Source organism: Alexandromys fortis, unplaced genomic scaffold (assembly GCF_014885135.2).
Source record: "Alexandromys fortis isolate MF-2015 unplaced genomic scaffold, M_Fortis_MF-2015_v1.1 scaffold_125, whole genome shotgun sequence".
Taxonomy (NCBI): Eukaryota; Metazoa; Chordata; class Mammalia; order Rodentia; family Cricetidae; genus Alexandromys; species Alexandromys fortis.
Genome location: NW_026068026.1, coordinates 2,533,761 through 2,552,759, shown reverse-complemented (window position 1 = coordinate 2,552,759; position 18,999 = coordinate 2,533,761). Strand labels below are relative to the sequence as shown.

The window sequence follows — 18,999 nt, the reverse complement described above, 5'->3', positions numbered from 1 at the left end:
ATGGATTTCACATTAAGAAAAGCAAACAGGCTTAAAAGAGGGTGAGCTACATAAAAAGAATCAGTTTTCCAAAAAGTAAAGACTATTTGTGAGCTGAATAATGGTACCATCTACAAGAACCAAAAAATTAGAATAGAAAGGAGAAATAGATGCACCAAATGTTCTAAAGTCACAAATATGTGAAGGACAAGCCTTTATCCACACTCCTGTAAGAAACCCTTCACAAATGTTCTCATCAACTGCCAAGGGTCAACTCATTGGAGCCTCTGGCTAGATGGGGGCAGAATTTCTTTGGTTTGTTGTGGTGTCTTATCTGAGGTAAAGAAATGCTTGTTTCTGTCTTCCACAAAATGTCATCAGAATTACGATATATCCACATGCTTTTTTGCTCAAAATTCTGGAATACCCATCACTGAAGATAAACTCTTGCCCATAAATTATGGGCTTTAGGTAAAAATGTTGGTGGAGATTTGCTAACATAAGTACCATTCTGGTTGGGGGGTTGATACTAAAGGGGAATTGGAATGTGTATGGCTCTGTAGAATGTGGAACATCTTATTCTTTCCCTCTTAACTTTGCTATTATTCAAAAAGTTTTCAAAAAATAAAAACCTTTGTAAAATCAAGTCAAAGGGAAAGAGTTTCTATGGCTCAGACAAAAATATTCTCTTGAAGTATTTATGTTCACTCTCTGTGAAGCCATTCAAACAAGTCATATGAAAAACAAACTGAACACATTCTTTTCAGCCATTAGAAATTGTTATATTTTTTCATGTTGACATTAATCTTTCCATTGCCAATAATCAGTTATCTACATCCAGACGAAAGAGTGTCCTTACATGTGGACTGGAATTTGATATCATGTTTTGATCAGCACAGAATAACATAGCATTTAATGGTTCTTAATTAAAAAGCAGTTACAGATTTCCTTTCAAAGATTCAACATGAACATTAATTTAACTTTAATAAGCAATACAGGTTTTTCTCACTTACTGTAGAAATATATATATATGTATGTGTATTTCTAATAAATAGCACAGACCTGCAATATGAGCAGTAATAATTAAAATACAGTAACAACAGAGTACAAAAAGATACAGACTTTCTCAGGTTGCATAATTCAGACAAAAAGATAATCTAATTTTATTGCACTGCTCCATGCCCCCCCCCAAAAAAAACATAAAATTCAGCCGACAGGAGCATTCAGGATGAAGGTCAGTATAAGGAAATCAGTAGCACCTTTAGTAATTGAAATGATTGTCAATATTTCCAGGAAGCCTAAATAAAGCATTATGACCTTATTAAAAAAAACTAAATGATATGTATCAATGAGTTTACCTGCTGCATGTCTCAGCACTTGCATAGAATGTTTGACTGAGATATTTAAAATGAATCCTTCAAGAATGATTATCACTTTTGAGTGGCCAAAGACTTCAAGGTGTTTCCCATCTTATTGTTTGAAACTTGTCAGGTAATCCTCCTACTATATCCCAGACCATATCATGGAATACTGAGGGACTCTGAACAATTTAGATCCATTCCGTTGATCTATTTATTTCCATGAGGAGTTATTCTATGTCTGGCTCTCTCCTTGGCATAAACGCTGCTCTTCTAGAAACATCCTTGTCCACAAGGAGTTTACAGTCTAGAAGGAAAGATAAGACCTTGGAAACATATTTAAAACAGCAGGCAAAACACAAAGTTTCACAGAGGAATTAGGCATTTCTGTCAAATCTGTTGAGAGTGAAACAGAGCAACTCTGGTAGGTTCTTTTCTGAAGCAATATGCCCACGTGACAGACACCACAGCAGGGCAAGGCAAGTGCATCAGCACTCCGGAAAGTTTTCCTAACAATGAGCTTATCATCGAAACAATTTACCCTTGATCTAAGTAAATCTACATAACATTTAACTAAAACAAAATGTGCTTTGCTGTGAAAACAGCAGTTATCTCATTTTGGGGGTCACGTTTATACATTTCTTATTCCTAAGTTAAGAATTGTTACATATATAAAAATTTCCAGAAATTTACACGAAGATCGACTTAGTATAGTCCCTTGCAGGCAGGTGAAAGAAGAGCAGTTAATCATCTTATATTAACTGTGGCAGGCATCCACACTAATCACTTTATACCTTGTTTTCGTTTTTTTTTTTGTTTGTTTGTTTGTTTTTGTTTTTTTCAAGACAGGGTTTCTCTGTGGCTTTGGAGCCTGTCCTGGACCTAGCTCTGTAGACCAGGCTGGTCTCGAACTCACAGAGATCCGCCTGCCTCTGCCTCCCGAGTGCTGGGATTAAAGGCGTGCGGTGAGGCAGGTGCAGCCATGACTTAGATCCTGTATAAACAAGTGACTGGATCCTCTTAGGTGTCAAGCAAGTCTCCCTTAATCTTTACTTCACAGTCATAGGGAATACCCATATTTATGTGACCATGTGATGGATTGCTCAGTGGTTACCAAGATGCAGAGAGAACAAAACACATTATGTTGCACTTGGAAATCTTAGAAGTAGAGCTTAAGGCATAATTTATAATGAAAATAATTTTATAGATTAACTCTGAAGCCCATTCACTTCAATTTTTTCATAAAGTAGATGAGGTAAAGTATATCTTACATGTCCTATTAATGGCAAGGTATTATGTCTAGAGCTCTTCCCCCAAATCTTAATTCAAATTTAAAACATTAAATGAAAAAAATATTTAGCCAAAGCATGGAAGTTGTAACCATTTTTCAAAATTTCTTTCACAAGTGGAGAATTTTTCAACCTAGAAAATAATTCATTAATACATTATAATAAAACCTCTTCAAATCAAGTGAAAATTTTAATATTTGGGAAGATCTTGCCCTTTCACCTTCAGCATAGAGATTACTGTATGACACTGCAGACTAAAGTATGCTATTGACTTTATCACGACCAGGATAGGTAATGCCGCCACTCTTGAGGCTGTTCCTGTCGCACTGATGTCGGATGGTTACACAGCATCAGTCTGGCTGAGTATAACCCACCCACAGCTGCCTGTGGAGGTACAAAGGTCTTTCACATGCCCACAAGTCTGCTGAGCCATGTCAGTTTCTGAACACCTTCACTAACAGTGGATCCTACAGTTGATGTCCCCAGTGACTTAAACAAACACCTGTCTAATGCAGAATGCTGCTTTTGTACTTCGCCAAAATGAATTCCAAGCAGTTACCATGCTTCTTCCTGAGATTTATCTCATTATGGGTGATTTTTTTTTTGGTGTTTATTGTTGATTTCTGGAGAGGTATGAATAAAGGAAAAGCCTAGAAATGCTGTCTATCCAGGCAAAACAGGGTAAAGGGCATTCTCTGACATTGAAGCTTTAGTTACATTGTTTGAGACACCTGTTAAGTGTCTAGTTTTGTCTGATAGAACTCAGTCTAGTACTTTCCCTAACACAGTTTCAGATTCTTAAACCAGTGCATGAGTCATGTCCTTAATTATTTAAGTGATGACAATTTGTAGGAAACAATTGAATGTTCTTTTGAAATAAGGTCTATGCATAGGCAAAAAGGGCAATTAAAGGAACACTGATAAATGTCTATTAATATAATACTGGTATCTCTAGAATGGCTTTGATATTACCGTAATATCATATACTGTGTAAAATTCAGCAGCGTATTAGTTACTGTCTACGACAAATCCAGAACTCTCTAGTGTGGCAATCAGTAGGTATTCTTCAAATTAAATTTACAAACATGACTTTGCAAAGTATGATTGAGATGGTGCAATCAATTATTTAAACATGAAATTTGATATCTGTATATGTTGCGCGAAAATGCATTACACATCAAGATACAATTGCATCGAATGTTCCAAAACCAGCATTTCAATTGGCAGGTCCAATCTCATGAAGTCCAGAATTGCTCAGCCTTCAATCAATACTATGTTGGTGGTAGAAAAACAAATCCCATTGAAACCTGCAGTCTATTTCATTAAACATGTTTTGTATAAAATGGGTTCATCAAAAGCATTATTACTTGCATATACAAAGTAAAAATGAAACTACAAACAACTACAGAGTGAACATCACCGCCGTTTTGAAATTCCATGCTGAACTTAGGGAGATAAAATGTTTCTGAACACCACGCTACCCACACCCTAGTCGTCATCCGTTCAGTGCCTGTTTTGCACATAAAGCTCATTTTCTTTCATAGCTTATTTTGCCATTCAAATTAAAACCAAAGAAACAAAAGCTGGCTTTATCGTGTAAAGAAAAATTAGTCACTGTTATGTTCATAAATTCAGCATATACTAGCCTTCTCCATTACTGCTGAATGCTGCTTACCTAATTAACAGGTTGTCTATGAAGACTCAAAAACAAAAGACCATGAGAACAATGACAGTGTCATCAAACCACCAGCAAGGAAATAATCCATGTGGAAAATGTGCAGCAGGGGAGGACAAAAATCTTAAAGACTTTCATTCAAACATTACAGAAAAAGGAAATGAATTCAAAAACAAGAAATAAAGGTAGAGACAGGAGTGTTAAGGACAACAAAGCACCTGGGACTGGAATAGGGGTGATTTTGTCCAATGTCAATGTTAACTTTGCTCAACGGGAGACTTGCAAGAACGTCATCCATAATACACATTATCATAAATTTTCAAGCTCTGTTCATCAAGGCATCAAAGCAAAGAGAACATGGAGATGACGTCTAAATTTACAATAATACTAATGTGTAGAGGCAAAGTCTACTGAGTATGAACACTTGAAGCAAAGAAGGCTAAATCTGAATGGTAAACATGGTGGTCTCAGTACACTGTTCATTTAAGGGTGTTTTTATGACATAAGAGTTTCTGGCATGCAGGTCTCTTAACTTTAGCCTGTGTACTCAAATGTGGAAGTATATGGGCCCATGGAATTCAGATCTGTAGAAGTGGTAGGATTAAATGTGGAGACTTAAAAAACATCTGAGTGACCTTACTGCAAATAGCTGTGGAGTGTGTGCACCCGGGCAACGCTGGATTGATTAACAGTGCACAGCACTGCTAATTCCAGTTCTTGAAGGTACCAGGCACTTCCAGAAATACTGGGAAAATTCCAGATGGCAAGTGCCCAGGAGAGAATGATTTGTTTTGCTAGGTTCTGCCAAACTAGACTCAATTATGAAGTTATCTGACATAAAGAAAAAGCCACACTTACAACTTCTGAACCGCAAACACCTTTCCAATCTCAGAATATTCAAGCCTAGACTAAGGAGGTTTTTCCTATTTGTGAACATGTGCCATTCTTCCATGAAGTATATACAGCTTCAGGGAGGCTATTCTTGCAAATCACAAATGAGCAAGACCCTCTGCACCACAGATGGCATCGTGCACAGATGACACCATCATAAGGAAAAGTGCGTGGAGACCTAGCTCCTCAAACAAGGTGGGATCCATTAGCTCTTCAAATGTCTAGCAAGAAGAAGATGACAAAGGCAGTAATAGTTGTGTTCTCCGCGAGATGAGAGAACAAGGAGCATGCTCAGAGGAACTTGAAAACTATTAGGGATCTGTTTTGTCAAATAATGAAAATAAGTAGATACTATATTAATGAAATAAATTACTTTAATCTTATTAATCACATAAATATTTCTTGGTTCCTGGGGTAATCCTATAAATGGGGTAGTCACTAAAATTCAAATTATCATGTTCTATAGTAAGTAATGTTTACAGTTTATATCATAGGTAGGAACAAGTATAGGAATAGCTTATGTGTACTAAAGAACTTCCTTTACTCCAACTTCAGGGAAAATACATTACACCTGAGTCATATAAACATACCATCATTTATATGAGAAAAGGACTTAATGAAGCACTCTCAGCTGTTATATATAATCATTAATTGAGATAATTTGAACTGATGAGAGAAACAGGCAATTTGAAATTATATTTTGCATAAAGAAAATTCAGTGTCCAATGAGCAAATAATAAATTATAATATAGACTGCAGTTAAGTCTCATTTCCCATATAAAGTTTACTCTTTTGCATGTCTTTTTACTTGCTTTTGACACTATCAGTTGTGTGCAGAAATTGAGTGAATTCTCTAAGAACTTTCTGCTTTTAGATAAACCCATAAATTTTGGTTGGGCAATATACTATTTTTAACTCTAGGGAAATTTCCTGAGCTCGCGCTCTCTCTCTCTCTCTCTCTCTCTCTCTCTCTCTCTCTCTCTCTCTCTCTCTCTCTCTCTCTCACACACACACACACACACACACACACACACACACACAGAGAGAGAGAGAGAGAGAGAGAGAGAGAGAGAGAGAGAGAGAGAGACTCTATTATATCAAAGTACTGACTCCTAGTATGGCTTTGGCTTTAATATTAAGAGGCACTGTGTAGGCAAAATGCATATCATGGATTTCTTCCCTCCTTCACCTTGTATTCTCCCATTACACTGAACCAGACATTTAGAATAATTTATTCTACTAAAGGTTGGAAATAGCGTATATATGAGTTTTTTCTTTGTAAGGCATTTTTGGAACAATGTAATTTCAACTAATTATAACATCTATATAAAATTTTATTTATACTTTTCTGGGTTCTAGATTGTCATGTTGTAGGGCTAGAAGCAAGTGAGTAGACAATTACACCCTTATAGAATACTTTTGAGCATACCAAATCAAACTGTTTCATTTCTTTTTTGCTGTTCAGGTGGAGTGTGGCCACTAGAGTGCAGGTGCTTGGAAGACAGAAAGAAAAGGGGAATTCTATGAGTCATGTGAATTTATACTGAGAAAATGTCATGTCTTCAATATGATACATATTACTGCCTCTCACTGCCTCTTCAAAAAGGACATAGAAAGAAGACTAGGTAAGAGTAAGTCCAGACCTATTTTTCTTTCTATGGATGCTGAAAAATAGTTAAGGTTAAATAGCAAAAGATAAGGGATGTTTAACTAAGAAATGGCAAATATATAAGCTAGCTAGTAACTGGAAATTAAGAGTACTCTAGTTTCTTTTGAGTAATAATTAGAACTTTGTGGGCATTTCAATGATATCAGTTTAGTTTCTTATCTTGAACATCTAAAATCTGGTATTCCTCTGTGACAGGAATGTATTCAGCACTAAAGTTGCAGATGAGCATGCTAGCTACATTCCTCCTGTCCTATGTGATTAGATAGGAACAGAAGCTTTAGGCCAACAGCCTTTGCTCAGTCTTTGAAAGATATAATTGAAAGAACAAGTATGTCAACAAATGCAGTTGGACCGGGAAGAGCAAATAAGTAGATTCATTTCTGTTACAGTTCTCTTATTGATTCAAGCAAGTTATGGCTTTAACTTAGAACATGTGTGTTACAGACATTCCTACTTAGAATGTCATGTTTCTGACATGACTCTGCACACCAGGTCCTGTGCTTTGAGATTCTTCCACACCCTTAAAGATCAATGCAATAACCATCGGAAGTGAATTAAGGCAACTGAGAAGCAGCAAAGGAAATGCAACTTGGCTTTGGTTTGATTCATCAGCAATTGACATAATTAAACCTCTTTCCAAGGAGAAAGGAAGGCACCCCCCCCCACACAGCATCTCTGCATGCAGGTGTCACAGCACACAGGTGTGACTACAAATCCTACGGTCACTGCCTTACTGTTCCTCTTCTGCTGTCTGACATGTATATTAGTTTAAAAAGATATTTTCAAAGAGTGCAAGGCATTCTTTTTGGAACTGTTTATGATTGACTAGAATGGTGTTTTTTTTTAATAACAGAAGTGGATATAAAAGGAATAACACACAAAAAAAGCTGACTCAAGATTGGGTGGAACCAAGTTAAAGAAAAGGGCACTGCAAAAAAAAATGAAGGACATTGTATGCTGTATGGTGTCACATATTGTCCTTATTCATTTCCTTAAGATATTGGCACATCCTGTTTTTATTAAATGATTGAAAATCATAAATATCTTTAAAAAGGCAAATGTTAAATGAAGAAAAAGCAAATCTGAAAATATGAACCTGTGAACCACATTTAAAGCAGTGGATTAAATTTAGGACAAACTCAAACCTCTAATGCTGATGTCATGAAAGTGCAGTGTCTAGGCAAAGTCTCCTAAGGAATAAGAATAGCACCCACCCTCTGCTGCAAAGAAAAGAGGAGGGTATTGCTAGAGGGGTGTCACTCAATAGGAAATCACTAAGTTCTATCCATCATAAAATTAAACAAGACATATACAAATATTTAATTTCAGTTGATATTTATAGGTTAGGAAATCAATGGATCTGTCAAAAGTGTCTTAGGAATGATTCTGAATCCCAGTTACTTTTGCTCAAGAAAATGAGAACATGCCAAACTAACCTGAGTGACAACCCTTCACGATATCAATACTGTGCCATAAACTATATTCCTAGAAGTCCCCAAACCTGTATTTTTACAAGTGTCTCCCCACCCAGCAAGCTCCAGTGTTCTGGTTCTGTTCTCAGGCAACAGGCAGTCAAAATCAGTAGGGAGCAGAATTTTCAAGTGTTCCCTCTACCATGAGGCATCTTCAGGGACTGAAGTCAAGGCCTGGGTTTCTTTTACTTTGCTTTTGCTTGTTTTAGTGAAGAATTCGAAGACTGTAGTAGGCTCCATAATGACCACTACTCTTGTCAGTTCTATTCCTGCAAATTACTCAGAAGATTAAGCTTGTGTCATTACTTTGGTTGGAAAAAAAAAAATAGAATCTTGCCTACTTGCAGGTGTCAACTAGGATTCTTGGTTATTTGGCTTGGTTATTGCAGCACAACATTGAATCTGGATTGAGCCCTGTTTTTTTTTTTTTTTTAAAGCCATAATTAAGCTTTATATTATGAGCTAAGATACAAATCAATGGGGTTTAGCTGATGTTCAGTCTCACTAAAATTCTAATTCAATTGATGTGTTAGGTAAAATTGTACAGGTTACTTGAGGTGGGGGTTGTTCTCTTTTCCAGCACCAGGGACTAATTACAACCCTTGAAAAAAAAAAAAAGAAAAAAAAACCCAGTGTGTGCAGATTAATCAAGCATGACTGTAAAAAAGGAGTTTTTTTTTTTTTTGCCAAACTTATTTTACAAACACTTTTTTTTCTGATGTTAGCAATCCCTTAATTTTTTAGCTTTTAGCATTTTGCCTTTAAATATATATTGTTATTTTAAAGCCACACTGTGAAACTGCAGACAAGTAAAACACATTCCCATTGTCTTCCTGGAGTTTTTCTTTTACTTAAAAATGACTATAATAATCTTTTTCTTTCAAATTCATTTATTTCTTTATGGTCTCCAGATACTCAGTGTTTGTGTGGATATATATTCTATGTGATTCTTTGTGTGTGAAAAGAGAAATAATTGTCTTCAATTTACTTCATAACAATGTCAAATAAAAAGGAACTTTGAGGAGAGACATTTTATGGAATTAAACATATGCTTAAGTAAGCCAGGCTTCTGGGATGCAGATTTCATTCTACAAATAAAAGTCAGTGAAAGATTTAAAAATTCTTCTTTCTCATCACAACATCCCAAGTCAAGTTTGCAAATAAGCCTCTGCATCGATTTTCTGTATACATCACCTCCAAATCTTAGTTTCATTGTTGTTTGTGATCATTTGTTTTACCTAAAATCCTTTCCAACACTTTGAAAAACACAAAGAAACTCATAAGCGAATTCATAAACACTGATTTGAGATGAGACATGTTACATATTGCTTTCTCTGTTTGACGGAGGACTGTGTGCACTTGAAAATTCGACAGTAACATCATCCTGTTTGGATCTGTTCAAAGCTTCCGATTCTCTGTGCAAATGGGTGGCTGATTTCTTCTTCCGTGCTCTCTCTCTCTTCCTTTCCTTGGCAAGGAGTCTATAGTTAATAGCGTTGCCGATGAACAGCCAAATGCCTGATATCACCACAATTGCCCCACTGGCCATGTACATAAATTTATAGTCTTTAGTTTTATCAACCAATTTACCTATAAGACAGAGAACAATGTTAAGTGAGTCTGATAAAATGACAGCATCACAACTGGGAGAAACTTTCTCAGACAAACTATATTCCTCTTATTTAAATTAAAATCAAATCACACTTTAATATAGAAAATATTGTAGCTAATATTCCTATATATACTCTCTCTCCTCTCTCTCATATATATATATATATATATATATATATATATATATATGACAAATTGGGACAAATATCAACAGGATTGCATTAAAAGTGTATCACATATATTAAAAACTATTTCTGCCAATAAAATAAGTGATCAAGATAAAGTAGACATACATGTATTTGTATATTCCTACATAGGAATATGAGGCATATTTTTATATACAGGCATGTGGCTTCATATGTATTTAACTATTACGCTGCATCAGATACTTTGAGATCACTATTTTCCCATGTTTCTTGGTTACTTTAATTTAATAATGGAAACTTTATAATATTTTGGAAGACCCAGTGGGCTTTTGTGTGGTTCACTACTGGCTTTGCTGTGCTCATCACAGACTGAGCATTTACCTGTACTGAACTCCTGTGTCGTGACTATGAAGTGATCTCACCATGTGGACAACAGATGCTTTTTTTTTTACAAAACTGCTTCAATTCTTTAGTTATCTAAACAAGGCCCGGCTGCTTTCTTTTCTTTCATCTTCATTAAGACCCATTTTATTAAATATATGTGTGTGTTTCTGTGTGTATGTATTTGTATGCATGTATTTGTGTGTGCCCCTTTGAGGCCAGAAGAGGAGTTACAGACCATTGTGAGTTCCCTAAGGTGGGTGCTGGGAACTGAATTCTGGAAGAGCAGAAAGTACTTTTAACTGCTTGGCCATTTCTCTACTCGCCAGACTGTGAACTTTAGATGAGGCCACTTCACAGCTCACCCTTTAAATCAGGTTGTAGAGTGCTCTCACCCAATCTCTTCCATAGGTGGTATGCCACTTTGGAGGTTAAACACCTTGGTTTTATTGAATCTGGAAGTTAACCTGGAAGAATTCCTTGGTTCCAATGAATTAAAACTAGCCTGGTGCCACTAAAGCTAAAGGCTAGCTGACATTATGACATTTTTTTTTTTTGAGCTCATGCTTAGTTTTTCCTTTTATTTATGAAAGCATCGTTTTCTTAATAACTCCTAAGGACAAACTTTGATGTGAAGAATTCCTAACTGTGATGTAGACAAGTGCCCCAGTCCCCATGCAAACTGACTAAAATATTGTTAGCACTAAGTGGAGCCACTTGAAATACTTGCCCACTTGAGAACAATTCTCTGGTTTAATTATGAATGGTTGCCTATGTGTATTTGCACTAAAACACCTACCACCTAAGGTCTTTGTGTTTCACACTGGCAGAGGGGCACGCAATACCACTAAGGCCTGACAACGACTTGCATGTCTTTCTAATCATTAGAAAATAAGAGATGGAATTTCAATGATAGCCTTAAGACTGAAGAGATAATGAATTTCCCATCTTCACTGAAGCTTCTTTATATTCTAAAGAAAACAGCTGAACAACTGACTATAGAAGGATGACAAATTGATATCAGCAAGGCTTTGAGTGCCAGGCAGGCAGGCTAAACCCAGGTGAATGAGTTTCCATTCCATATTCATTACACATATACAAGAATTGTTAGAGGTTACACTGCAACCATCAGCATCACCGCCACCCCATCATCAAAAATGCTTAAAATCTAACATAGAAGCTTATTTTAAATTAAATCATGCGTGTAATGCGTTTGCCATTTGCCTTTGTATTTTAAGTTTAAGTTGTGGAACTTCCTGTCATAGTTTCCTTCCAGGAGTGCTCTCAAATATATTTCTAAAGGAAGCCACAAAACAATCCTTACAAAAATCAACAAAAACCCAATGTTTCTATTGTAGCAATTTTACCCTTTTTTTCTCCCCCTTTCGGTCTTATCTTTCTCTGTCCTTCTCCCTTCCTTTTCTCATTCTTGCATCTTACTTTCTTTTCTCCTTTTCTTCATTCTTCCTTCATTTCTTTCTTTTCTTCTATTTTGGGTTTGTTTTTCATGACAGTTTTTTCTAAGTAGTTTTGATTGTACTGGAACTTGCTCTATAGACCAAGCTTGCCTTGAACTCAGGCCTGCCTCTTCCTCCTGAGTGCTGGCATCAAAGGTATATGCTAACACCACTGGCTATGTTTTTCTTTTGTTAATAAAAAAAATCAGGCTATTTTCTCAACTTTTTGATGTGATGGTACATACATGAACCTGGTTTCCTCAGTAGGAATTTTAGAATTGACACTTCTATAGACAATTTAGAAACCATTTCACATATTAAAAGTCTACATGTGGTCTTCATCACTTATGAATATGTAACAGATATTATTTACTCAAAAAACTAAACTTGAATGCATTTTTCTTTATCTTTGCATTCTGTATCAATGATATAAAAGTTAGCTACCTTAGGCAAAAACTCAAACCAACATAGCTAATGTACTCTCATAAAGACCCAGATTCTAATCCTTTCAGGATAATATTTTATATTTTTGCTTATTTCTATGTAAGCAAAATATGAATCTGTTCATCAAAAAACAGTCACACTTTATTCATGTGATATATTCTTAAATAATAAAATAATTGGTGCACATAAAAATCCTGAAGTTATACTAACCATGAATCTAATTTAAGCTCATTATTTTCTAAGTCCAAATTTTGAGTGAAAATTTCAAGTACAAAACCTCTCCAGTCTTTTATACAACTAGAGTTAGTCAAAGCCACATTAATCACTGCAAAGAAATATTTCTTCATATATATTTAGGTTATTCTTAAATATTCTTACCAGCTATAGGAGGGCCGAGAAGAACGGGGCAACACTCCACAATGGTGACAAGTCCCACGGCACTGGAAAACCTGACAGGTCCAACAAGGTCCATGAGAGTTTCAAAGAGGACACTGCTAACACTTCCAAATCCCAAACCAAAGACTACAGAGTAGAGTACCAATGCCGGGTAGGTATCTGCCAGGGGGCAGAGGAGATGGCATACGCCAGTGAATATAACTGCAAAGCTGAAGAAGTACTGAATGCGTGGACGGATGAACTTGGAGTTGGCTATTAATCCTCCACAAGGTCTAGCAAACATATCCACAAAAGCCATCACAGACAGCAACAAAGCTGAGTTATATTCATCCACTCCTTTGTCTTTAGCATATGGAGCCAAGAATATAATAGGGGCAAAAAACCCTAGAAACATAATGACATTTCCAGATAGGTAGATCAAAAATCCTCTGTGCTTAAAAAGGCTGAAATCTAAAAGTTTATTAATTTTTTCTGCTGTCGATTCCTTATTGACTTTCTTCATAGTTTCAACATGTCTTGGACCAACCTTACTTTTAGACTTGGACTGATGTGTACTTTGCTGGACAGGTCTCATGAGGCACCCAGCCACACAGGAGTGCAAAAATATGCTTCCCAAAATCAAGAAGCTCCCCCTCCAGCCGTAACAGTTAAATAGGTACTGATTGAAGGGAGCCAACAAGCTTAAGAAAACAGGACTTCCAGCCATGGCCAAGCCGCTTGCCATGGGCCGTTTCCTGTAGAAGTATTTTCCGAGTATTGTTAAGGCTGGTTGCAGGTTGAATGCTAATCCTATACCTAAAATAGAAAACAAAGGGGGAAAGAAAACACAAGCATATTATATCACTCTCCCAAGAAATTCCTCAAAATGTGCACTATACAGGATAAGAGAGACTGGTAGCAGTGGATTCCAATCTTTGCGGATTACAAGTGGAAATATAATTGTACAAAGAACTAAATTGGTTTTCATAAAAAAAATAGTAAGAATGTTTTCCGAGCCCTTTATTTTAAAGAAGTAAGATGAAGAACTACTGAGGTATGACAGAGATACAACAGAATAGGCTATAGCAAAAATATAATTATGAATTCTTAACCAGAATCATGTAATCTCACAGATAAATTAACCCCTTCCTTTTCACACAGGCTTATATGCAAATAAACAGGCTCTATTCACTTCTAGTGAGAATGCGGATAACTCTGTTAGTGCAGTGGAATGGTGCACTACAAGACTCCCAATTTTCAACCATCTTCTACCTCCCCATAAACATTCCTGTTAACACCATGTCATCATAAAACAGAGAAATAAGTTTACCCCATTATTTCATTCCACATCCATCTCATTCTAAATTGAGCATCTAGAGATGGGTTGAATAAAACTATTTTTGGAATATATTTTATTTTGGGGAGTTTTAGTTGATTCTTTGGGGCCAAGATCCCACCATGAAATCCTTGGCAGTGCTGGTCCCACCTTTGAGAGACAAATTCCTTCTTTCAGATCACCCAGACATGACAGTATTCAGCTGTATGTATGAATCTTTCTTTTATAAACAGACAAATTGACTTATGTAAACCATCTTCATTGCAACATTAGCATTGGTACTATTCTATTTGTAAAGGACTCTTGAGGTAAGAATCCTTTAGCCTTCTAATTTGAATGAATTGAAACCATGTTGCTAAATGGTTAATAACTCATCTCTGTGCTACACAACACTAAGTCCAGCTCTTGATGACATTTTTCTGAAATAAACTTTCCCTCAAAGCTGTGGAAGGAGTCAAAACTATAATTTAGGAAAAACAGGCTGCGACCAGCCCACTTTCTTTCAAGCACACCACTGAGATGGATATGCAGACTGGGAATAATGAGATTGATTCCTGACAGCTTATGGGGAGGCAGCTTGTAAGCAGAGGATCTGAACTAAAAACCCAGGTATCAGATTTCATTTATCTTTCTTCATTTTCTCCCTGATAAAAGTGGAGAACATTTGTTTTTAGATGTTATATCAAGAAAAGTGATGCACCAGTGACACTGGGACCCAAATACATGAAATTGTTTTGGAATGGGAATAGTGTCCGTGTATAGGTATGTTCTAGCATAGGAACATCAAAACCATGACCTCTTTACTACACCCTCGCTCTCTTCGCTGCTGAGATAGAAGATAGTTAGGACATAAGGGACATATGGATATCCTCTCCACAACAGCAATGCTGAGCTCCGATATGTAATGCTTAGATTTGGCATTTAAAGGGGTTTTCCATATAAAAAGTCAGATTAACACAGAAAGGTTACAAATACAGACATTTTTTTGTCAGTATTATTGTTTATTGTTCTCAGTTTGCAACCCAGGTGGGTCTTGAACTCACTATATAGCTCAAACTAACACTGGACTCAGAATCTCTTGCCTCAGTTTCCCTAGTGCTGGTTTGTGGTGCATTTGTACCCCAATGTCTGCATGGCAGCCTGCAAAGCCTGTTGTCTTCGTCAGATGGTTTACATGTATAAATGTGGATGGATCTCAAATCAAACATGAGACAAAAATGTTCATTTAGCCCTTATTATCTATTCTTCTCTTAAAACATGAAATGTAGATTTTTAAATAAAATTTATTGATAAGGAAAATAAAAATCTTGCTCTTCTATATACAGTTTATGTTGGTTGAAGTGAAAGGGAGGACTTCCTCATGAGGCAATGTGATGTCATTCTTGACATTTGTGAGAGTGCTGGTAAAAGCAGGACGTTTCAATAAGGGAGAATAGATGAAGGCTAAAGAGGTTTCTCTGTCACTCATTAAATCACAATTGCCAGTGACTTTTTTTCTTTTTTTTTTTTTTTTTTTGGGATTTTTTGAGACAGGGTTTCTCCGTAGCTTTTGGTTCCTGTCCTGGAACTAGCTTTTGTAGTCCAGGCTGGCCTCGAACTCACAGAGATCCGCCTGCCTCTGCCTCCCAAGTGCTGGGATTAAAGGCGTGCGCCACCACCGCCCGGCTGCCAGTGACTTTATTGTTGACGAAAATATATACTTGACACTATTTTTAACTTATATGGTAAGTCAAATACTCTAAACAGGAATAAAAAATGTTTCATAAACAAAGTCGTTATACTAGAAGGTATTTACAATATCACCTCAACTGACTCAACAGGAAAAAGTAACCAAGTCAAAAACAGTCAAAGCTTTTTTCATGTCCATATCTGTGGAGTGACACATGACTGGATGATAACTTTTAAAGATCATTTCTTAAAATGAAATGTTTCACCCTACTGTAGGAAGTACTTTAATGATTCAGGTTAAAAAAACCCCAGAATAAACTTGCTTTTTAAAACAAATGGAAACAAAACATTAAGAATTTATAACTTCTTCGTACTTTTTATACCATTTAGATGAGAGCAGAACCCGGCTCACCTCCAATTAAGCCAATTGTGAGGTAAAGTTGTATCACACTGTTACTGAAGGAAGCCAAGATCATTCCGGTACAGCATAGCAACCCTCCAGTTATCACCACAGGCCGGCTGCCATAGTTGTTCACCAAGATACTACTGACAGGACCTGAGGTAGAAAAATGAAAAAGAAATATTAGTTGAGGGGGACAAAGACTTATCCTTAATATGTCTTTGTTCTGAATGCCGGGAAAGTGCAGTTTAGCAATCAAGGCAGATTAGTTCATGTGTGGTAAAATTGGGATTGTCTAATGTGTCACGTAGATTGGTTTGTTTTTAACTTTTAGTTTTGCATTACTTTTTTTTTTTTGAGACAGAAGTTTCAAATTCTTAGAAAAAGTGTGATCCTTCTGTCCCAAAGTCCTGATTATCTGGGACTAAAGGAAAGTATCACCATTAGTAAAGCTGATGAGTTACTTTCTTTCATTTACTTTATAAAAATTTCTTTTATTTTAGTGTGTTATGAAGTGTGTGCATGTCTAGTGTGTGTGTGTCTGTGTGTGTGTGTGTCTAGTGTGTGTGTCTGTGTGTGTGTATGTGTGTGTTTGTATTAAGGTTAGGAGAGGTTAATTAGATTCCATAGAGTTAGTATTACAGCTGCCAAATGCAGGTGCTGGAAAACAAACTTAGGTCTTTGCAAGAGCAACAAGTACTTTTAGCTGCTGAACCCACTGCTCCGAACCCTGGTAAGAATTTTTTAACACCACATTATAAAAACACACTAAAATAAATTGGAAACATTTAATATGTATAGATTTTTAAAACTGATACCAATCAAATGTAATGCAAAAGTTTTCAATGGAACACAGCTAAACAGGACTCAAGCATCTCTCCAATGGTGGTAAACTCACATTACAAAAATCACAGAATTATATACAGCTTTAGCCTACATTTCAGAAATAATGTGTGTGTAGGTATATAAGTCATTAACTGGAGCTCACATTCTTAGGTACACTCAGATATAGTTTTTCTTTAATACCATATTTTATTGACTCTTATTTTTTCCTAATATTTTATTCTTAAAATTATGTGTGTTTAGTGCATACATGTATGTGTGCATGTGTGCATGTGTGTGTCTGGGCATATGTGAACATGAACACATGCATGCATAGGTATAAACATGTCAGTGCTGAAGCCTTCAGAGGTCATAACAGGTTATCAGGTTCCCTGGGCTGCAATGCCTTGAAGCTGTCTTTCAGGCCCACATTTCCTTCATTTAAGCTTCTGATTGTGGTTAGTCCACAGCAACCACAACCCCACCAGTATAGCTATCACATTATACATGCTTAGGTTATATATTACATTCCATGATTTACAAGACCATGAATAATCACTCACACGTTAACCATATGAAAGACATTTTAGCCATATGAAAATGAATACTGACGTTGCCCCAGAGTTCTTTGTGCGACCCATTCTCTTAGTGACACGTAAGCAGCGGCATGAAAGCTTTCAGACGAGCTCAGCGCCTTGGAGGAAGCTGCCTGAGGTCAGAGGTAATCCTACCTCGCCTTGCCGGCAAAGAGAACTCTGAGGCCTGAGTCTGAGACTCAAAGGAAGGAGTTTCAGGAATAACTTGCAGAATTTATTTAACATATATTTCCAATACATTTGGGTGGGTGTACATGCAAATAAAACCACATGGGAATAATTAAGATCACTAAAATCACGTATATTTAATTAACTGCAGGGACGCTGTTTTAGGAGTTATAAAATAGAAGTTTGCAAGACAGCAAAGTAAATGCTATCTACACAAGTGTTTTACTTGTGTAGATAGCATTTACTTTGCTGTCTTGCAAAATACTAATGCAACTTAATAAGTGAACGCATGTGATGAAAGTCGTCTTTCTACAATCTGCCGGTGAAGAAACAATTTCCTTTGACATCTCTTCCGTACCTGAAAATTACATTTCACCTGCTACTAGGAGTACTGCTTTATGGAAAATAAATACAACATTAGGTCAGAATTGTCCGTCAAAATCAGATCTAGAAAAATAATTTTTTTTCCAATGCTTCAGGACAGGGTTTCTCTGAGTGGCTTTGGAACCTGTCCTAGAACTGTCTTTGCAGATCGGGCTGGCCTCGAATCACAGAGATCCACCTGCCTCTGCTTCCCGAGTACTGGGACTAAAGGTGTGCATCACCACCACCCTTGTAAAAAATAAATTTTTAACCTATAGTACAATTTCAAATTTTGCTGAATTTGATCATATTGTATTTTAAAATACGTATGTGGCTAAAGTTAACATATATTGAAATTCAGTTACCATTATGTTTACATTCTTTCAGTAAATATAATTAGTTACCATGTAATCTTCAAATGTGATAACTAATAAAATATAAAATCTTATATTTAAAGTAGTAGACAAGATAACATTTTTAAAAGACCTTATGGAATACATGCACTTCCAAAACTGCTGAGAAAAAAGAGTAAAGGGAAATGATTACAAGAAATGAGAAAAGCACAATTATGTGCTTGGTATGGTAAAGGTTACTTGAGGACATAAGAACAAAATAATTACACATTATATAATACTTAATATGGTCCTATTATCTAGAAAAAGGGGCATCTCCTTTGGAAGGCACATACCAGAACTAAAAAACTTTGAGTGGAAAAAAATCACTAATAAAGTAAGTCTTATTTTTCCTAGAAAAGGATTACAAATGGGTTCTATCGTACAGAATATAGCCATACAGAATATCATTTAACTAATGCACACAGTTTAATGTAAAATTATTTATTAAGGTTAGAACATCCATTGTATCTTGACTGAAATCTTTGTAGAAATGATAGAAGGAAC

At 36.2% G+C, this 18,999-nt stretch overlaps 1 protein-coding gene across 3 annotated transcripts in view; it reads right to left on the bottom strand.

Annotated features, from left to right (window-relative positions):
• Nucleotides 1-2,161: 2,161 nt before the first annotated feature.
• Nucleotides 2,162-18,999, bottom strand: part of Slc16a7 (solute carrier family 16 member 7) — a 163,260-nt gene continuing 146,422 nt past the window's right edge. For all 3 annotated transcript variants that reach the window (XM_050163876.1, XM_050163875.1, XM_050163877.1), the window contains 3 exons: nucleotides 16,164-16,307; nucleotides 12,751-13,563; nucleotides 2,162-9,923 (listed from right to left, as the gene is read on the bottom strand). In XM_050163876.1, coding sequence (XP_050019833.1) covers nucleotides 9,652-9,923; nucleotides 12,751-13,563; nucleotides 16,164-16,307 — 1,229 coding nt within the window. In that variant the 3' untranslated portion in view covers nucleotides 2,162-9,651. The remainder of the gene's footprint in view (nucleotides 9,924-12,750; nucleotides 13,564-16,163; nucleotides 16,308-18,999) is intronic.